At 35.2% G+C, this 23159-nt stretch overlaps 1 protein-coding gene across 4 annotated transcripts; it reads right to left on the reverse strand.

Annotated features, from left to right (window-relative positions):
• Positions 1-9422: 9422 nt before the first annotated feature.
• LOC145064842 (protein FAR1-RELATED SEQUENCE 5-like) lies at positions 9423-15078 on the reverse strand. 4 transcript variants are annotated; one of them, XM_079012210.1, is made up of 6 exons: positions 14546-15078; positions 11980-14245; positions 11184-11793; positions 10624-11112; positions 9979-10543; positions 9423-9897 (listed from the first exon to the last, which is right to left on the reverse strand). In XM_079012210.1, exons 3-6 carry the CDS (start codon positions 11256-11258, stop codon positions 9575-9577), a joined length of 1452 nt encoding a protein of 483 aa, XP_078868336.1. In that variant the 5' UTR covers positions 11259-11793; positions 11980-14245; positions 14546-15078; the 3' UTR covers positions 9423-9574. The 4 variants fall into 4 exon arrangements, with proteins under 4 accessions (XP_078868336.1, XP_078868337.1, XP_078868335.1 ...); XM_079012211.1 differs by having other exon boundaries at positions 9423-9837; positions 11980-15078; XM_079012209.1 differs by having other exon boundaries at positions 11980-15078.
• Between the last annotated feature and the right edge of the window lie 8081 nt (positions 15079-23159).

Below are 23159 nucleotides of genomic sequence, written 5' to 3' on the forward strand. Positions count from 1 at the left end.
CCTACTAAGGTTTCTTGTTGGTCCTGTAGGTCCAGTTGTCACGCTCCTCCTGCTCCTCTGTCATTCCTTTCTCTTGGTCATTCCCTCTTAAGGTGTCCTATTTCGCCGCATAGTTAGTATGTTATGCTTACACCGGAGTTGGTGATTGAAGTGATGTGTCGGGGCTGAGTCCTATAGAAGCAGGAAGTATGCCCTTTCTTGTTGTAGTTTTTACAATGCAACAACCGACAAACCCCATTGTGGTGGTAGCTACACTTGTTACACTTTGGGAGTGTTCCAACATATCGTCTGGCTGGTGCTTGGGTGACAGGTGTTGTGGGAAAGGACGAGGCATGTGTCGTGATCGTTGTTGTAATTGTAGGGGCAGCCACAGATTGTTGTCTTTTAGCGAGTTTTTGCATTAGAGTGTGATTCTTTTTGTCCCAAAACATTTGTTTCTTGCTCTTTGGCTTGTGGTTTGAGGCGTCTTCGTAGGTAGCTATCCGTCGGTGTCCTCGATCGTTACTGTGGCTAGTATTACCGACACTACCTCCTACTTCGCTGGCGTTGTTAGCATTGAGTTGTGCCATGACGGCTGACACTAGGGATGAGTATATGGACCGGAGAACCGGCCGGAACCGGTACCGGCACCGGAACCGAAACCCGATGGAACCGGTCGGGCCAGGACCGGGACGTTATTTTTGTGGATTTTTGGAACCGGGAACCGGTAAGAACCGGAACCGATATAACCAGACCCGGTAGAACCGCCGAAAACCGGCAGAACCGGCAAAAACCGGTACGTATGATGCTATTTTTCAAGGAGCGGTTCCAACATTTGAAGTCACGACAAGAACCGGTAGAACCGGAATCGGTAGAACCGCCGGGCCGGTTCGGTTCTTGATTTTGGCCGAAGCCGGTTCGGGCCGGTTCCGGCCGGTTCGGTCCTTTTGCTCATCCCTAGCTGACACTGCTATCGTGACTGCAACTTGAAAAGTAGCAGAGTCTATCTGCAGGATTGGTGTCTTTCTTGCTAGTTGGTTCCCTCCCGGTGACGACATAGTCCTGTTGCATGGTGAGGAACGATCTCGTGAGTAGTGATGATCATTGCTAATTACATTCTTACGATTTATATAAATAAATTTCACACATTGCTGTGCTATTCCCAATGTTTCCTGCTAAACATCCCCGAGATGGAGTTATGGTAGTGGATAGAAGTGGGTTTTGCACGAGCGTTAAGTCTTACCCATCCTAGTACTATCTTTCCTCTTACACACTTAGTTGTGGAGTTCTGTTGGGATTTGATGCAATAATGTTGGTATGATCGCACCCTATAGGTCCACGAAGAAGGCACCTTTCAACACTGATGTTTTAAAAAGACAATCAGTCACTAATGGAGGCTGATACATCATGAGTTATCTACTAAGTTATCTTAGTTCTGAGCGTATCATGTTTCGACTTTTATAGTATTCTGAAAATGACTCATAATAGAGGTCTATGGAAACAGACTTATGAATTTTTAGTAGTTACCTTCTCATGAACATTTGTGAACTGAATAAGTTGTCACTAATTGATACGAAGGACAAAATAAACCTAACACATAGTCTGAGCAGTGCAATTTCTGACTCACTAGGTTGTATTAGTTTATTAAGTTTTAGCGTGACACATACAATGCTCGGTCTCTTCGCGATTCTAAGGAATTGGTTTATCTGTTTTATGCTCATGATATGATTATTCTAAGTTTGGCTGTAGAGATTTGTTGCCTTCGGGTATTCCCAATGTGTTCTTGTTTGTTGTAGATGTGTTTAATCCTTACTATATTATCCTTTGGACTTTGTTACTATTCTCCATTATTTCGTGATGGAGGGTCGGACCCCGAATATCTGAGCGAGTTTCTTATGTATGGTTATGCTATGGTAAGGCTTAGTATCATTTACTCTGGTGCCTTACTCTACAACTGATCCCTTCCCAGAATCCTCTTCGGGCATCTCTTCTCATCCTTCGCCGACTCCTCAAGCGGTTGTTGTGGTGGAGGGTCTATGCCTATCGATGTTGTTTTTGTAAGAATGGGAGGGGTTAAAGAATCTATGGGATTAACTAAACAAATTTTTATCTTTCGGATGACCCCTACCGAGTCTTCCCATAATTACGCAGTGTATACAGGTTGTATATATCTTAGGGTTAAACATGCCTCTGAATGAGTGATCCTACTCTAAGACCACATCCAAACAAGGAAAAGGGGGTAGAGTGAAAATCACCCATTTATAGGTCTATACAATCTCCATTATATAAAACCTTAAGGTATACACTCAGTAATTATGAAGCTACCAGTAAGGGTCTATTTAATTCTCAGATAAGTTGTAGTACCACAAAATACTCCTATAGTATTTTAAATGTTATGTTTGGTTCTTAATGGTTTTCTTGTATGGGAAGTTGTTAGGCTTGTTGCTCACTACGACCATTCCCAGCATACACTAATCACACCTCTGATTAAATATAGTTGATCAGGCTATATTCGTCCCAAGTCTGATTACATATCCCAAGGTCTACTCGAAATGTCCAACTACTTATTTTAATTTCGTATTGTCCTAGATATATCACTATACTATTATCCATGCACGTACTCATACTTTTAATAAAGAAACTATTTCATTTCTAAAAGTATAGTTATTTGAAAAATGTTCAATCAAAGACTTTTAGTCCCAATGCATTTATAGTTTGTATATCTTATGTGGTTTGATATACTTAGTTCACTATAAACAATGCTCTGATACAAATTTGTCACACCTCCAAACCAAGGACGGCGGAAACGTCCGGGGGTGGAGGATTTCATGTGTAGTATCATAACAACGAGTATAATAGTGCTTGAAGTAAATACAACCATCGTAAATATAATTGAAAAATTTACACCGTAGTATATGTTTACATATTACAAAATCAATTACAATATGATGACAAAAATGAAACGTTCGACGTCTGAGCGTCCCATCCTCAAAAGTTGTTTATCTGGTTCACTGATTTCCTTAGAATACAAGTAGTTTCGAAAAAGTGTCAACAATTAAGTTGGTGGGTTCATAAGCTTTTGTATGTAGTTTTTGAAATCCTTTCCTTGTAAAAGAAATTTTTGTTCCAGAAAAATCCAATATTTCCCTTTTAAAACGTATTGCAGTCTTAAAAGTCAAGACCAAAATGTACAAGTATCATCCATACTTAAAGTAGTTTATGCAAGTTTAAATCGACATAAACCCTTTTATTTAAATGGAAATCCCGTAAATCTTGTGTTTTGTTACTACCCCATGTGAGTTATTATAACCATGCTATGACTTAGTCGACTTCGTAATACGACATTCTTCAGGCGTCACAAAGTTAAATGACATTTATCACCTCAGACGTGCCGGTCTAGGCATTACATGCAGCTCAGGTGTGGGTTTGTCAGACACAATATAGATCTATATACAACTATCACACTCTCCCTACAAGAGACTCTAGTTATAATTTACAGGACTTTTAATGCGCTACTTTAGAAGTAACGTGAAGCGAATGTCTCATAAATTGATTCATTAATAGATTTACGTGCACTGAACTAAAAACTCCTTTTTGTATAAACCCGGTACTTTGTATTCCTACCCCATTTATATAAAAAACTGGTACTTTGGAGTGTATCCATTTTTGTATAAACCCGGTACTTTGTATTCGTACCCCATTTATATGAACTGAAAACCTTTTATAATGAGTTCGAAATGTAATGAAACGTAAACTATACCTATTGTAGTTTATCATAATTGTTTGTAATGTATATGAAACATAACTATACCTTTTATAGTTTATTGAAATGTTTGTAACATATAGTAAACCTTTTCTGTGTAAGTAGAATGTATAGTAAAACATGACTATCTTATTATGCTTCATCTTGTATTGTTTTTAACGATAAAGGCCTCTTACAATTTAGTTAACAATTTTTCTGTTATATAAGTGTAGTTCAACAGAAAATCACATATAAAATATGAAGTTATCAAATATTAACACTTTGCTCAACATATTACAAAGTGTTATGAAAGTTGTAAGCTGTTAACTTGTTTTTAGCATTTCTGCACTGTTTTAGAAAAATCATAGAAAAATCATACGAAGTCGAAAACTGAATTTGTAAACTCTGAGAGTTTAGAAAATGTGTCTAGTTTCTCAAAAATTTTATTATGATTTTTATACGTCTCTAAATTGTGTGAAAATGTCCATATTCACGGACTGGTCTGAATTCATAGTTACAGTGATAGACAGTTTTGTAAAAATCACTGTAAATTGTAGAAAAATCGTATGGACCTGTATAAGTAGTCATTTTAAATGTATAAACCTTGATTATTTGCACCTAATACAATTTTGAAAACTAAAAATTTTAAGATGTTCAAAACAGTTCGTGAATGAACATTAACTTTTCTGTTGAAAGCTGATATTTGAGTTTGGTTATGTTATTTGTGTTTTTAACTTGTATTCTCCTCCTAAAACTTGAAGAAAACATGAAAATATGGGGGTATGAACTCACCTTGAGTGATTTCTTAGGATGGATGAAGACGTTTCCAAGTATAGAACACTTGGGAGATACTTGAGGATTCGAAGATCTAGTAACAAATATGATGATATTTGTGTAAGGAATCCATGATTTGAGTGAAAGGATGAATGATAATAAAATTTAGGATGAAGTTACTTACCGAACTTGGAGGGAAATGCTCAAGAATAGCCTTCAAATTCGAGTTTTAGAGAGAGAAAGTGAGAGAGAGAAATGGGTTTGATTCTTGGTGAAAGTCTGAGGAATGTGGGAATGAGAAGTAAAATTTCCAGCCCTTTGATCTGATTATGGGCTAGTGAAAGAGGGTGAAAGGAAAAATAGTTGACTAAGTATGGGGGAATAGTGACTGAGTATGGCCCTGGAGTGGGTGTGGTGGGTTGCTTGAGTCATGAATTAAAGGTAAAGTCAACACTCCACCTCAATATCTTACCCACTAGATTTTATTCATAGGCAAAGATTTCCCATAAAATGTGTTTAAATTATGAATATATAAGGTCTTATATGTCAAAATATGATTTTGGGTGAAAATCCCACGTCAAAATCATGAAAAACGGGCTTAAAACGCGAAAATGGTCGAAAACCGGCAACTGATGCGAAAACAGCGAAGTTCAGATCCAGAGCCGAGGGTTCGGTCTTTGGGGGTTGAGAACCGAAGGTAGGTTCGGTCTAGGAAGTATGAGAACCTACAGGAGGTTCGGCTCGAGAACTTTCGCAGGCGAGAAGGGAAGGAAGCGAAAGATAGAGTGGGAAAAGAAGCGAAGTCGAAGGTTAGGTCTAGAAGCGAAGGCGAGGCTCGGTTCGGTCTGCGAGGATCGGTACCGTCTGAAGTTTCGGCCTATGCAGTTTTCGGTCCTCTGTCTCGGTTTCGGTCCTCTTACTTTTGTTTCTTCATAGTTTCGGTTCTAATAGGGATTTCGGTCCTAGAAGGCCATTTTCGGTCCAAGAGGCTTCTTAGGGGTTTCGCTTCTTAGGATTTCGGCCCTAAGAAGGTTCGGCCCTATAAGGCTGTTTTTCGCATAAACTCCCCGTTTTGCGTAGTTTTTCACTAAGTTAAGGGTCAGGATGCCCCCAAATCATTATAAAAAGTTAAGGGGGGTTATGAGAGAGATTTGCGAGAGAAAGAGAGAGAGATTGATAAAGAGAGATTAATAAAAAGAGATTGAGAGAGACTTCGTTTGTGACCTTTTTAGATGTTTAGCTTCGCAATGCATGGTTTGTACACCCCGTTAAGCCTCGTTATGATTGTTATATGTCCCCGAGGGGTATGGAATAATGTTTTTTTTTTCGAATAGTTTCATCACTTACCCCGATTAGGGTTTAGGATTTCTGAACATATGAACTTTCCAAGTGATAAATTCTTATTAAAATAGCGAGTTGTACAATAGTAACATATTGTAAACCCTAGTATACAAGGGTTAGATGAGTTGACCGGTTTGACCTGTTGACTTTATCTAACTTTGACTTGACCGGAAATTGACGGTTGTCATAGATAACTTTTTTGTGGCTTGAAGTCTTGATGTATTTGGTGTTGCTTGAAGGACTTTGGCCTTTAAGAACTTAGTGCCCAAGTGTTGCACCTCAAATGGAATCACAACTCACCTAGAACAAAGGTGACTCTTGAGAGAGAATTCCATGCACCAAAACACCTCCATATTTCTCTAAGAAAAGAAGCACACGTTTTTGGTTATGAACTAACATATCGGAGGGTTTCCAGGGATACACTACCTGGTTTTATTTTAAGTAATAAAACTACTATACATACTGGCGGTAGCCAGGGTTTTCAAACTGAACAAACTTTACATACTAGTGGTAGCCAGGGTTTTCAAACGGAACATACTATACATACTGGTGGTAGCCAGGGTTTTCAAATGGAACATACTATACATACTGGTGGTAGCCAGGGTTTTCAAACAGAACATACATTACATGCTGGTAATAGCCAGGGTTTTCAAATAGAATATACCATACATACTAGTAGTAACCAAACATACATACTATCATGTTTCTTATACTACAAAGGACACAACATCAAACATTGATAGTTAGTTCTATAACCTCTTAGTTTATACATCAGGATTACCTATGAAGAATACTCGATAGGCCGTGGAGTATGTGGTTTCCGCCTCAGTCATGTTCCTTGTTTGGTTATGGGTTTAGGGTAGATCCACATAATCCACTGTCTGTTCGATATTGGTTTATACGTGACTAGTATGAACTAAGTGGTGATAGAAGGAACTGGTATCATCCTACTTTTACTAAAGAAAATATTGGATTTTCTTAGAAACATACGAACATTTTCATGGATTCATCAACAGATTTTTATTACAAAAACATCGCTTATGAAATAACCAGCTTTATGCTGATACTCTTTCAAATCTGCTTGTATTCTCAGGGAATCATTAGACAAATACCTCTTGGAGTTTTGAGAAGAAGGAGCGTATAGAGTCACATCCTTTTCTTTAGATTATACTTTTGATGTATAAAAACAAGAATCAAACAGATGTAAACTCTTTCTTATATATTATCAATGTAATGGTTGTGTTTACTATGATTACTATGATATGATGGTTGTAATACTACATATGACGTCATCCACCCCGAACGTTTCCGCCATTTTTGGTTTAGGGGTGTGACACAGTAATACTTTGAAAAAGTCAAAAAAGTATCATCTTTGTATGAATAACAATGGTGGAAATAGTATTTTCAGTAACTCTTTAAAAGCCAAAATGTATCTTTGTATAAGTAATCCATACATAAAAACCGTGTTTGCAAAGAATGTTTAAGTATCCTTCAAAACCAAATTGTATTGTTACATAAGTAATTCCATACTTAAAATAGTTTTGAAAGCAACCAAGCCCATGGTTGGTAGTGATATATATATATATATATATATATATATATATATATATATATATATATATATATTCTTTTTAATGTTTATAGTGAGTCCTATAACCGAGCTATATGACAGAGTCTACCCCTTACAACGCTTCATTGGACGTTGTAGTAACAATTGTAGACACCTATCTCCCGCTTCGACTGATCGATCGAGGGTTGTAGCTAGAACCGCATGCTGAGATGTCAACCCCGTATAGATCTATACATATGAATCTCTCTCCAAAGATTAACGGTTACAGTAGTATGCACATGCTAAGTGTTTAGACTCAGCTAATCAATAACATCTCACTAAAAACCTTTAACTTAAAAGTTTTTGAATAGGTCTCAGCCCTAACTTAAGTGTGATTAAGTCACTAGGCATAATGAATTTCATTGTATAAATTTTATAAAATCCAAGTATGCTTGGTATGTATGTAAAAGTCTAATGTACTTTCTTTTATAAAGATGTATGTTTCAAAGTAAAGAACATATGTACATGTATAACATATAAATATACATGAATAGCAATAGCTTGAATACTTGAAATACAACAAAGTGTTATAACATGATTGTCTTAATATACAATGTCACATAAAATCATATATTTTTGTATCATGTAACATTTGTCGTGTGGACTAGTTATTAGACAATAAAAATTCCATAATATGTATACGAAAAGTTTATACTTGTTATTTGTAACAATATGTTAAACTTTTAAATAATATTTTTATAAACTAGATTTATTTTATTTTTGCATAAAAGATAAAATATTTGTATATATATATATATATATATATATATATATATATATATATATATATAGACATGTATTCGCCTCCCCCCCCTAAGAAAAAAATATCTAAAATATTAAAAATGGGTTGTAAAGCACTTACCCTCGAAGCGTGAGTTCCATTTGTTTGAAATCATTTTGTTTAAGAATCTTGACGTGAGAAACTATAATCCACAATTCTTAAACGTTGAAATACTCTTAGGATCATTTCGTAACAAATTTGAACTATCGAGGTCTAATTTGTAACTTCGCTAAAGTATAGAGGCTTTTTGGTAATTTAATTTAATGGTTAGGACTATTTTGGTAAAAAAGTTACCAAGTGAGGGTTGTAAGGGGTTGTTTCTGGATAAATGAAATCACTAAATAGGTTGACTTTTACTAAAAATATTTATAGGGTGTCTAAAGGGTGTCAATTTGGCAGCACCCTTTGGTAATGGTAATGAACATTCAAATTCAAATTATGGTAATCATTAGTGAAAGTCAAATTTAAAAAAAGGAAAAACCTAGGAATGCTTAGCACAATTAATGGATTCCATCTATGAAAACCGTAGCATATACATCGAATGCACGTATACTTGTTTTTTCGAACGTAGAGCCATTGATCTTCGCCATACCCAAGACAAACAGATATTGCTCGAAATCTGCAATGCCCATCACCCTCAACATTTTGTATATGTGAGACGTATGGATGAAACATAATGGATGAATGCAGCATGACTCAGGCTCTTGGTTCAAATCCATAAATACATTTAAGTCTGGAATTGCTTCATTCATGTCTGGAATTGCGGTTACATATGAACTATGTCTTGCCGGTTCCTTGTTCATCCATGTTGAATTCAATCCATCATATTTTGATGTGGTTGAATAGCTACGTCTTCTAGGAGCTTGATTTGTAGAATCAACTCGTTTTTGTTGTTGTTTCTTCAAGTTTGGTCGTCCACGAGTATTTTTTTGAATTGCGGGTTCCTTAATGCATGTGTGTTTTACTTGGCAGGAAAATATCTCTTAGCTTTCTTATCATGCTTTTGTTTCCTACTTTTGAGTGTTGATAAAAGTTTTCTTTAATCATTTCTAAATCATCCTTACAACGGATATCTTCTTTAGCTACAAAAATTGACTCTGATAAATCAAGCTTTCTACATAATATATCTATCGATTCTAATGGAATATACTCACCTGTATTGAAATACCATTAATATACAAAATTCAATATATTAATTAAATTAAAAAAAATACTTGTTGAATATACTCACTCGAGTTCAAGTAAACTAATAACATGCAAGCACATGGTAAACCACAACTATGTTGTAGTTTACAACCACAGTTTGATGAGTCAATTTGATTTTCACTCAACCGATAAAGTTCCCCAACTAGTTTATCGAAAGCTTAATGTGACACTGAACCCACAATAATCTAAAAAATGGCAAGTCTTGTTCCCGTTTACGAACAGTTCTACTCTTTTCAAGACTATCATGTATCGATGGAAGTCGAGACCTCACAAATTGATCAAGACAACCGATAAATTTATCAAGATAAGAATTTGTCCCATCTAAGTACTTCTTTAAATTTGAATGTGCGCTCTCAACTCTATTTGTAGTTCGTTGTCCAAAGTTGAGATGTTGATCGATCCAGACTGAGACAAACATTTCCTTATATTTGTTTAACCAAACTTCATCCAAATAATTTAAAACATCTGTAATTATATAAATGTTATTTATCTATAAAAATAATCTAAAATCATAAATAACTAGTTAGAAAATAATAAGATTTGTACCTTGATATTTTCTCAACATCGATTGGAGTGTTTTGTAGTTATCATTGTACACTATCCATGTTGGAGAGTCAACAAGTACAGTCCACATTATACGAAAGGCTTTCCACTCATCGTCTATCTTGAATCTTCTCCTCCAAAGCTTTCTAATATTTTTAGTAATGTGCCATCTACAAAGTAACCGAGTGGCACCGGCGAAAACTTGTTGACATGCGTTCATCAGTGCCAATTCCCTGTCTGTGGCTATAACGCGTGGGTGCATGCACTTATCTAGTGTGGACTTTAGACACGTTAACAGCCAATTATAGCTCTCCTCCTTTTCATTAACGATAAATGCAAAAGCTATGCTAAATGTCTTGTTGGTTGAAGTTGTGCCAACAATCCGAACAAAAGGCAAACCATATTTGTTGGTCTTGTATGTTGCATCTATAATCAAAATGTGTGGAAATGCCTTCCATATATTCAACGACTGTGGATGAATGAAGAAAAGATTTTCCAATTCATTTGAAATACTATTTACCGAGAAATCCGTAACAAAATGTTTCTCATTCAAAATTTCCATTAGAACCTACATTTAAATACTGTTAATTAATAAAAAAAATTAATATATAAATTAAATTTAAAATACTACTTGTTGGATATACTAACCTGCATTGGGGTTTTTCCATAATTCCGGGACGAGTGAAGCTTGAGACGCTCATTGTATATGATTTTTAGTGTAGAAACATTATTCACGTCGTGTTCCTTTATTATTGAGAGTTTGTCATGTGGTGTAACATTCATATTTGTCAAGTCAGCCACCAATTGTTTCTCGTGTTCTTTCAACCGCCTAGCAAAAGCATGTCCCTCCATATATTGTGCAGGTGGATGATTATGTTGATCACATATCACCCTGAGGGTCCAACCGTCATATTGTTTGATGTACAAACCTACCAATTGAAAGTTACAATTGATTTTTTTGGTTCCAGAATTTTTAATTGTTGCTTTACTTTTGTATTCATGACCACGATCACAAATAAGTATGATATAAGACACCACGCCATTTTTTGCCTTTGATTTTCTCATCGCGATGACATAACCAAGAGAGAATGCAATGTTTCTCACCCATTCCATCAACTCATCACGAGACGTAAACACCTATTTAAAAAAAAATTGTTAACAAATTGTAACGCAATGATAAAAAAATGTTATTATGATAAATATTATACCCTATTGGTAGAAAACGGCGATGTCGACGTAGTGTTCATGCCTGCATCTAAATTATTTCCATTGGGGTTCGACATTATTTATTAAACACTACAAAAAAAAGATTATAAAAAATAATTTAAAAATATATATATTTTATAAAGTTTTAGTATAGAAAACGTGTTTACTGCTACTTTACTCCAACCCATTTTGTTAAAAAAGAATATGTTAGCCCATGTTAGCCCAATTTTAAAACCCAAACCAATCTTTATATATAACTAAAAAACCCTAATCCTTTCATTATCCAATCAAGTTTGCGATCGCCTCTAAAAATCAATTGTCTTTTTTCTTCCAACTATCACTCTCATCGCTGGAAATCTCCACTCCTTCACTCTCATTGTCGGATTCAACATCTGACTCAATGGACCTCTGCTGCTCATCGCACCTATGATCACGTCGACCACAACCACCGTCTCTCTCCCTCGGTGATTGTAGCCTTGATGATGCCCAAAGACAGGAAACAAAATCATGAGGAATCTGGCATTCGACCTTGGTGGAACAACATTTTAACAATGGACAATGGCTTTTTTGAGGTTACTTCAAAAAATCGATATGGTAGGAGTTACATGTTAGCTGCAAAATGGTGATGTAAAACTTAGATTAGAGATTTTACCTAAAAGTTGGTTTGATTAGTATTAATCTGAATTAAGATTTTATATAAAAGAATAGAAGTCGTTAATCCATTCTAGTTGGTGGTTGTATCAAGTTTCAATGTAAATATTGTTAATGCTGTTAAAAATTAATTACAGTTTAAGTTACCAAAAAGCTCGCCGTGGCTCTGCCATGGTGCGCCACGACTCCAAGGCTTGCACATGCCGCCAAGCTTTGCCAAAATGCCGCCTTAACTCCTATATGTGTATAAAAATGAATAATAATTGAAAATACATATAAAAATATTAATTATATAGAAACTTGCCGCCTTAAGTCACATCTTCCAAACGTCGTGACTCGCCAAGGCTCGGAAAAGCTTGAGGCTTGACATTGTCGCCACGTCACGCCTTATGTTATTTAGAACCTTGCCAAAAAGCTAAAACCTATAAAAAGTATAAAATACACAAAAATAAAAGTTTGACTTTTGAGTTAGGCTGTCCAAAAGGGTGTCTTATTAGCAGCATCCTCTCAATATATCTTTTAGGTTGACTTATGACTTAAATGACTCAGGCTCTTGGTTCAAATCCATATAATATATCTTTTCGGTTGTTACTATTCCTTATTTATCGTGACTACATAATCACCAGCAAATGCATCCGGTGGCTTAGGCTGTGACGCGGGGCGTACGATGTTGAGGTCTAAACCCTAATATTCGGACTTGTACCATATTTAAACCATCGTATAATCTTTGGACCTTATTTTTATCAGCCTCCTTTGCCTCTCATCGTCCCTATAAACCCTAGTAGCCATTGGAGGTAAGTTTGAGCTTAGAGTGTCATAAGGAAGCCATTTTTCATGTATGCTAGGAGAAGAGCTTGTAATATAATTCTTGATCGTGGTGAAGTTTCTAGATCCAACATTTCCTTCATCTTAGGGAGCTTCTTGAGGTATAAAGTCCATACCTTGATCAACCATTGTTTAGATGTCCTTTATGGACTTGTTTGGCCTCTTTGGTCCCCTTTTTGAAGGTCTTGATGTGTCAAGACCATTTGCGTTTAGTGGCCTCTTCTAGCTTAAAGGTGCAAACTTTATGGTGTTTGTGACCTCCATGCAAGCATTAAGACATTTATTAAGTTCTTTTGGGCTTTTAGGGCTTCATTAAGCCATGCATGCATGTAAAGTTGGCAACTTTATGTGATTACCCACCTCAAAAAGGTTAAATATGAGTATTGGAGCAAGTGTCTGAACCAAATAAGAGCTTAATCGGCAAATAAGAGGAGTACGTTGGGCGTACAAGCATGTACACACAAAAAACAGGCCCTTAAGCGTGTACGCTTAGTGTACAAGCTGAGTACGCTCCGAGTACTCAGTAGAAGGTTTCAATATTTTGGGCCTTCGGTGTGGGCTTCGCATGTGGACTTAGGAGCTTAGGGTTGTATTGTGGGCTGTGGCCTAGTTATGTTAGGTGGGTCAATTTCTATTGTGGACATTTAAGGTCATAAGTTGAGCCGTTTGGGCCTTAGAACTTTTAGTGTAAATGGGCCAAGCTTGGTTGGGCGTAGTATGAGGAATCTTCTTTTAGGCCTTTAGGCCTTGTTGCCTATTATAGTTTTGGACTTTGATGCTAGGTCCATTGATGAAGAAATGACTTTTGGGCCATAACAGAGGGACTTGGACTTAGGGATTTTGGGCCCTTTGACTAGGTTATGTTATAATCATAATTAGGGTTATTTGTATATATATTTAGTTTGGGATTTTTGGGTTGGTAGTTAAGCAATTATTGTTTTGAGCAGAGTGATGTGAGTATTCTCATTATACCAATGAGTTATTTTATGTTTCTAATAAATCTATTCGTTCCTTGAAAACCATGTAATTTTAGGGAGAATGTTGTAAGATCTTTCGATTTTGCCGTGAAATTCAGTGTAGTAAATTAGAGCATATTATAAGAATTATTCAAATTCACTAAAAGACTAAAATCACTAAAATGACACATCTACTTTCTATAGCAATACATTGAGTAAATGAATTATAAAATTCATTGAAAAAGAGCTACCAGTTTTTGTCACCATTATGTACAATGAATTCAATGTCATATCTACATAAAATATTATATATTCAGTTTCCAAATGAAGTATTTATGGATAATGCATAATATATGTATTGTTTTAAAAAAAAATCTAAATTAGTAGTAAAATAACTTATAACGTCAATTTGAATTTATAAAAATCTCGTATTTTGAGCACCTAATCACCCAAAGTTTTGCTATAATTAATAGATTACCTTATATTACAAATTTAAAAGTGTGATCTTTTGAATTTTTACCTTTACATTATCTCTTTTGAATACATTCTTAGCCTCCATTTGTAAGAAAACACCAACTTCTCAATGTCGTGTTTTTTTCTCTCCTTGCTACGACAATTGTTGTGGCTATCATCTTGCAGTTTAGAATTTCATGCATATTAAAATGCAAATTTGATTTTTTGTTTGTTTGTTTTGTCATAATAAGTAAGCAAATTACATACATTAGGTTGTTGTTTTGTTCTTTCTTCATTTTAAGCATCAAAAATTACATATTTGATTCAATGATATTTTTGTGGGATTGAATCGTGTTACTGGTTCTTTGATTGTCGTTTATTCAATGGAAATTGACGATATGCGTTGCTGATTTTCTGACAAGTTCATAGGAGTTTGTGTATTATAATGAACTTGAACAAGTGATAGAGTAAAGGCTTACCTGAAATCAATCTTACGCTGAATCCTCAAGTAATCCAAATACACTTTTCTCTTCACTGTATTCGCGGGCCCATACCCCTTCATCTATGTAACGAACTCAATCAAGTGATGGAAATAGAAACACAAGTTATTGCAATCAACAAGAAAACCAAATGACTAAAGGTAATTTCTCATTTCAAGATGCAACGTTGATTGCAACCCGTCGTACAACTGGAGAAAACTAAAGTGTGTGAACTCTTAATCTCCTCAGTGTCTTTGTCTGATACAATCAGAAGACGACCATAAGAGATTCCAAACCGTCGGTATAACTCGTTCATGAAGATCCACATCAGTTACTCGATCAAAAATGGATCGATTACGACATCAGAAGGTGTGATTGACTAGATGGATGATTCATCAGCATCAGAATGGTGAATAATTAGTGTATCAGGTTTAGGGTCAACCGATTTGGTGGAATTAGGGTATGCGGTTTAAGGTCGACCCAATTTTGAACTCTTTTATCGGATAGGAAGCAAAATAATTTTAAAAATCAGACATGTAGTGATAATGTAAAGTATATTTTGTATTTCTCATTACTTTAAGCTTATTGCTTAATAAGACCGATATGTTTATCTATTTAAAATAGACAATGACTTAAAGATTTTTTAGTCAAAAAACATTATATTAAAATAAACAAAAAATTTATATAATTATATTTATTGTATACATTCATCGGATTTTAAACAATATATGTGTCACACCCCAAATCAGAACGGCAGAAACGTTCGGGGGCGGATGATGTGATGTGCAGTATCATAACAGTTGGGTAATAGAAAAGAAAGCAAACACAAACATCATAAATATAATTTAAAAGGTTACATAGTTTTATGAGTTACATGTTTCCAAATAAATTTCATTACGATGACAAAATCAGTTTTGAACCAGCGATGCAGCGTCCCGTCCGCAAAAGCTGGTGATTACATGTATTACTAATTCCCTGAGAATACAAGTGGTTTTGAAAAATATCAACAATTAAGTTGGCGAGTTCATAAGCGTTTTGTTTGAGAAAATGTATGCTTTTTCGTGTAAACTAATCGTGTTTGTGTCCAGAAAATCTGATATTTTCCATAACTTGAGTTGTAAGCCGCTGTTCGTAAAATGATAGTGTTTGTTCTAGAAAATCCAATTTTTTCTATAAAATGAATTGTAGTATTAAACAGTGTTCTAAAAGGCGCGCCATGGCGCATGCCAAGGCACGCCATGGCGTGAGGCGTGGCTTCGCCGTTACGAAAAGCTTAATAACGTTGCTGTTAGGCGTGGCGCGTGGCAAGGCGTGATATGGTGCGCCGTGGCGCGTTATGGCGTGTTTTTTTCGTTTGAGACACAGTTTTTTCTCTTTGTTATGTCTTTTCAAATCGGAGATACAAGTATTGTGGTTTTTGTTAACCTTTTGTTATTAGTTATTGATCTAACACTTCTAAAAAGTAGTTACATTTAATATAAATTTATATTTAAGTGGTAATATACTTTTAAATTAATACAAAATCGTCGCGTTACATCATGCCTTGAAAAACGCCATGGCTCGTTAAGCTTGAGGCTTGGCCTTGCCGCCACGCCACGCCTCACGCCATTTAGAACCTTGGTCTTAAATGTTCCAAGACCGAAATGTATAAGTACTTTCCATACTTAAAAATAGCATATGTAGTTTTATACGTATATAAAACCATTTAAGTATTTGTTAGCCCCGTAAACCAAAATGTATTCTTAATACCCCATATGAGTTATTATAACCATGCTAGTGACCCAGTCGGCCTGTAACGATGTTCTTTAGACATTGGATTGTTATGACATTTGTCATCCCAGACCTGCCGGTCTAATTGTAGCTGGCAATTTAGGTGTGGGGTTGTAATTCTTGTATAGATCTATACACAAGTGTCATGCTCTCCCTCCAGGAGACTCTGGTTATAATACAATACAAGACTTTTGTTAGCACTTAGATAAGTACTTGAAGACGTATCTCACAAATTTATTCATTAACAGGTTTACGTCAAATCTTCTAATGATTCTAAGTAGCTAGCAATGGGTTCCGAAGGTCCATTCTCCCAAATCTTCTAATGATTCTAATATTTCAACATCTTCTGTTTGTGATAAACAGGATATGTCTTGGGAGAGAGTTCTTTGCACTGATGACAAAGGTCAACCCAGTTTCAAAATGGACTGGGTTCCTATGACCAATTGATCCCGCACTGTGTCGGAGCAGCTTTAGAGGCATATCATCAGATTTCAGTTTGTTGATAGTGGCTATTCCAGGCACATGATAGCGGACATCTCTCAACTGTGCAACACTCATAACTTTGTTTCAAAGTATGTGTCCTTTGCGGGATAGGAAGAAAGGAAGGGATCACACATTGGGGTTTGTGCTTAACGATGTGAAGAATTTTCGGATATATTATGAGTTTATGCGTGCTGTTCTCAGATCTTATGGATGCAAATTCAATCAGTGACTTATGGTTTGAGTTTTCTTCTCTATACTCCTGAGTTTATCTTACTCTGATTCGTTTTAAATACAATTCTTCATTATCTTAATAGTTTTTCGTTAGTAGTTATTATTGGGAAGTGATATCAACAAGTGTTAACAGGCAATCTGAGTTTGTGTAAAGTACCAAAGTTGAATTGTCTAGGCTCTGTGTTCGATGCGCTGGTAGGCACGAAGAATTTAATGGGCTTGACTAGGAAAAGATGAACCTAAGAAATCAAATGACTTGACAAATCTTGACCTAGATAGATCCGTTTAGCCTGACAATACGGCGCTCGGATAGGTTGAGTAGGGCGATATACATGAGAATCCACTAGTCACACTAAAGAACCCATATCTAGAACTGTGGTTTTACTTTTCCTCGATGTGCGGATTTTGTCCTTAATTTCAGTATCGACGGAGCGACTGGGGAATTCCGAAAAAGTAGGTCTGTAGAAAATTATTTTCTTTCTTTCTTACTGTTAGTCATATGTTGCCTCCTTTACGTGATTGGAAGAGATCCGACCTGGACTGCAACATATGCAAATCTATTTCTCTGCATATTATATCTATGAAATTCTTCTTATCTGTTAGCCATATGTTGTCTCCTTTGTGTGATTAACAATCCGACCTGGTATACAGCATAAGCAATCTTCTACTTCTCAATCCCTCTAAAAACTATAATTAATAATAATCTAAATCTATCCTCTCTATGAATAATAGTCTGCTCACCTAAAGTAAGGAGTATCTCGAAAGTTCTTGATTATTGGGGTATATTAGGAAGCGGGAAACACGTTCTAGTACATCTAAAATTGAACAATTCTAGATTGTCTGTAGATCTTGCTACTCAATTTAGGTGGACAACAATATCCTTGGTCGTCGTCAGATAAATGGTCCTTAGGAATTTTTATCTAGTAACTTAGGATCAATTTGTCCTGTCACTGATAGCATTCCTAAAATTTGTCATAATTTTTCGTGCTTAAGTGGACCACAATATCGGCGATCGACCAGATCTATTCATGAAGGGGAAGGTACTGACAAACGGATTAAGACTGCCTAACAACTTTGATCCAAAATATTTTTGTTTTTGTGAATTTGTTCATAGTTTTCCTCTATGCACAAATTTAGGGGGAGAATTAAAAAAATATATTCAAAAATCAAACAAAAATCAGAAAAATTCAAAAATCAAACAAAAAAATAGAAAATTAAAAATAAAAAAATAGTGTTATTTCTGTTTTATTTTTTTTTTTCAGAAAATATCAAAAATCCAAAAATATTTTTTTGTGTGCTATTTTTTCTTTTAGTTTTGTTTTGTCTTGAAAAGTGATTTTAGGCGTAGATGAGACTCGTAGAGACTGTATCGAGATTTTTGAGCCAAGGCTTCATCCGTGAGCATCGAAGAATTTTCATTCGAAGGAGCAAGAAATGAAGATTATTCTTTAAACATTCTATCCTTCAACCCCAGAAGCAAGGTCAAGCTACGCTTGAAGATTATGTGATAGATTGCATTGAAGCCTCCTCAATCAATCTGCTGCTATCTATAAACCCGCATAAGTGATCTAGAAGATTCGTTCTCTCTGTTCTCTCTAAAGATTCTTAAGCTGAAAGCACTATCTTTCAAGAATCAGTACATCAAGCCTCCTCACCCAAAGTGTGTTCAATGTCAAATTTTGCAGAAATCCCAACTGCTCAAGATGAAGTCATTTATTGAAGACTCATATGTTCATCTTGATGCTGTGAAGAAATGTGAAGATTAATGCTGAAGTCAAGCTCCCAATGAAGATTAACCAGAAAAACTAGCTACTTTTTAGGGGATTTTGTTGAGCCAATTAGAAAAGAAGCTATAAACCAAGGGGGAGATTGTTGGGTCAAAAATACGGTTTATACTTTGCTTTTCTAGGAAAATATATTTTTCTGTAATTTTGTGGTTGTGTACGGCCGCACACGCGTGTGCGGCTGTACACTCGCGTGCAGCTGGTGTCCCATGTCTCATATATATAGGGTGAGGAGAAAGAGAAAAAAAGAAGAGAGGAGCATGTTCTAAAGAGAAGAATAGTGTGTGTGAGAGAATCTATATATATGGAGTATCATTCAATTTATTGAATACATCATTAGATTCATCTTAATTCTTCTTCTTCTTCTCTTCTATTTGATCTGACATCATCCAATTGATTAGGATTCCACACCATCAATTGGATCTGATTGATACACAAACAATTTTGGGGACTTATACACACACCACAGATTTTAGCCTGGAATGATTTACTCTGATGTTTTGTCACATGATTTTGATATATTGACATTAATTTATGATATTTTCGAGATACATTAATTATGCTTTTATATGATGAATGCCAATTATGGTTTTTATTTATATTATAAAACGAAAATTTTGGACCTTATTTTTCGGATGATTCAGTTTTTAACTTAATTCATTAAATCACAACCCCATCTTCCAATCTCAAATCCAATGTCCTAAATGGATAATGTTTCCAACTTTATCCATTAAGACACACCATATCAAACAAGATCTAGGCTTTTGTACTCCAAATGAACTAAATCATCTCTAATACTTTAATGAATTGAAGGAAGAACTAACTACAAGAAATTAGGGTATTTACCCACACATAATTTACCTACACATATTAAATGTAGGTAAATACCTACACATATTTTTTATATGTGTGGGTAAATCTCAATAATATTTTTCAAGAACATCTACATATTATATGTGTGGATAATACTTTTTAGTAACACAACGTAATTAGAAGGAAATTTGCCTCCAAGTTTGATAGTCGATTGTATGTTAAATTACCTACACATAGTATATTTTTTTTGCAATGGGTAGGTAATTGCCTACACATATTTAAAAATAAACATATGTGTAAGTAAATATTATGTTTTACCAACACGTAATATTAATCTATAAATGTGTATTTGAATGTATTACATAACTTTTAATCAAAAAATGACGTGGTAAGTTATTTTCCTACACATATATAAAACCATAACATATGTGTAGATAATTATAACTAGTACTTACAAATAATAGTCGCTAATTAAATTTGTAAGTAAAAGTTTTCTATTTTTGAAATGAAAAAACGACGGGTAAATTGATTTAAAAAATAAGAAATAAATTAACAAAATGGATAGGATCACCGATCAAGACGTGGAGGAAATTGGCAATGAATTATCAGTGAATTATCCGGCCATTCTCCCCCAAAGCGGCAAAAGCCCATTCTCCCCAAATAATTTAAACTGTGTTTTCCGCTACTGGCAAATGTATATTGGCCAAAAAAAACCTAACTCCCGCTCATCTCGTAACACCCTTTCGTCACTGACCGTTCTGCTGCTTCACGATCTGCTTTTTAGCAATTACCTTTTTTCCCCACACTAAATTCCCTGCAGAAACAATTGAAGTTATTAACCCGCGTTATCTTGTTGCCATCATTTTTCCGACTGTCAGACACTGTTTTTGACCAATAACGTCGTCTTTTTTCTTGACGGTGCTTTCTTGTTGATCCCGTCAAGGTACTCTTGAACCCTCGCTTTGTTGTTTCTGCACTTTATTTTCTTTTGCCATTAACCGCCCTACATTTATCTTCTTTCTGTTTAGAATTTTTTAAATGCTTTGATTTGTATTGATATTGATATGAAAAGTTGCGTAGGCTTTTATTATTACTGAAAAGTTGTATTTATTTGTAATTGGGTTGAAATGTATTGTTGTTTGTAGGTGGAAATGGAGGTTAACGTGGTGATAATATGCAAATTGCTTGATTTGTAATTGATTGAAATATCATGTTCTTTACGGCTTGTTCTCACAAATGGTGCAATATTTCATGTTATTATGTTACACTATTACTTTTTTGGTTTATGTAAGATTGAATTTCTCCTTTTCTTTTCCGTTTACTTTCATATTGACAGGATAAACTTTCAAATTTACAGGCTTAGAGCTTTGAAGAAGAAGTCAATGGCTACATGCAAGGTTGTTTTTACCACTTTGTATATAAGTTTTATTAATTGTAATGGTTTTCCATGTAATTTGCTTATGTTATTTGCTAGTATATCTCAATGTAGCAAAAGTCGTTAGGTGCTAGTTGGGATATTTCATTTCTGAACAAGTGTCATTGTCTCCTCACCTAAGAAAGTCGGTTTATTACAAAGATTCTAGTTATTCTTCTCTTCAAACCACCAGGTATGTCAACATAATGTCAACTATTTTCACTTTATAGTCTGTTTGGTTTACAAACTGGTCATCATTGATATAGGAAAATGAAGATGTCATGGTTCTGGCCACGAAAAGGAAAGCTAGTGACCAAGTGTTGATTGTATGTTTTAAGAGGCAATTGACAGGTATCATAAGATCGGTCATGTGTGAAAAGAGTTTCGCGTTGAAATGGATAAACTACTTAAAGTCTTTGGTCCTCTTGTTGATATAGGAGTACACCACAGTCGCTCATATCTGATGCATCTTCTCTTCTTTGTGGCTAAAGTTGACTAATGCTCTAACCAACCACCTCAATGTTAACAATTTCGTCCAAATGTTGGTGATGCTCAAGTCAAGTGTAGTATTATTTGCACACAACAAAGTAAAAAGGTAGGAAAATTTTATCTAGATACAATGGTTGTGTTAGGTATACGGTCTCCAATTTCATGAAATCTTAGAGATAACTTTTGTTGATGTAATATTTGTAACAAGGATTAATGTATTTCCATTCCAAAAGAAGTTTTTTTACCGTCAACTTCTTATTAAAAGCAATAATAATTTGTGTTGTAAACTTTTATATTTTATTTATTGTGTTTTATATATTGCATATCTTATCCTTACCTACACATATAACAATTATTACCCACACATATCGAATGACATGTGTCACCAACACTTTGTATGGGCGTGCCACATAATTTGACATGTCATCAGCCACATCGTTGATAACTCAAACAATTTCTAGTTTACACATAGTTACTAGTTTTAGCCACACATGTATGTGTAGGTATAACTTGCTCTATGCTCACACATCACGAATGTGTAGGTAAAGATTTATATCTACAGGCATGAGCCAACACATAGTGACACTTAATTTATGTGTAGCTAAAGACAACTACCAACACATAGTCGTCTTCTAGCCACACATAACATGTGTGGGTAAACACCTAAATTTCTTGTAGTGTATAAAGGTCCAAACTTTATGAGGACAAATGGTTCAAACAACAACCCTATGTGACCAAAAAAAGTTGGAGTCAGGCAAACTCCAAGCTCACCTCAATAAATACAGACGAAAAGCATACAAAATGGATATTAAGCAAGATCTAACAAATGACAAGGAAAGCTTGAACCTTTATATTCAAAAAACGTCCAAAACATGAAAATTTCTAGATCTACACTTGCTCTTCACTTTATTGCATGAAGAAGGATCTTGTTCTTCAAGCTTTAAGAACAAAAGTTGAGAAACAAGATTTCCAAGGACACCAAAGTTCAAAAACAAGAGAACTAGGGTTAGGGTTTCTGAATCTCTCTCTAGAGGATGAAGGAAGCTGAGAATGATCTAACCCTAAGGGTTAATGATGCTTAAATAGCCCCTAAAACCCTAAAAAGACTTCAGCCCATGGGTCGGGGCACATCCCTCTTATAAGAAGCAAGCCCTGCTTCGATCAATTCTAGTTTTCAAATTTTAATGGAACGTTCAAATTAAAACCATATTAAATTACATACCGAGAAATAGGATCGTACACTTGATGGTCAACTAATTTTATATAAAGTGTTTGCTAGGGCTAAGAATATTTTAAAACAATGTTATATCTGTTAAATTTGGCTTTGAAACTACATTTGATACCATAAATTGGAAATTCTTAGTCTTAATTATGGATCAAATGGGTTTTGACGTGGTATGGAGATCATGGATTAGTGGATGTATAGAGTCCATAAAAACCTCAGTTCTTTTATATGATGCACCAACAAAGGAATTCTACAAGCATAGGAGAGTAAGGCAATGAGACATTTTGTCCATTTTCCTTTTAATTTTTTTCGATGGAAGCATTAAATATGGTTTCAAAAAGAACATGTAATCTTGGTCTATTCCATGGGGGGGGGGGGGTACAAAGCCCTAATAGCTAACTTCTA

The sequence above is a fragment of the Lactuca serriola genome, chromosome 7 (assembly GCF_051521515.1).
Source record: "Lactuca serriola cultivar US96UC23 chromosome 7, Lser_US96UC23_V15, whole genome shotgun sequence".
NCBI lineage: Eukaryota > Viridiplantae > Streptophyta > Magnoliopsida > Asterales > Asteraceae > Lactuca > Lactuca serriola.

Excerpts from the sequence above, each read along its gene's own strand:
- LOC145064842 (XM_079012210.1), bottom strand. The coding sequence starts at position 11,258 with ATGTCGAACCCCAATGGAAATAATTTAGATGCAGGCATGAACACTACG. Across the intron at positions 11,113-11,183 it reads CGCCGTTTTCTACCAATAGG|GTGTTTACGTCTCGTGATGA; the intron begins GTATAATATTTA and ends TTTTTTAAATAG. Across the intron at positions 9,898-9,978 it reads GATGTTGAGAAAATATCAAG|ATGTTTTAAATTATTTGGAT; the intron begins GTACAAATCTTA and ends ATATAATTACAG.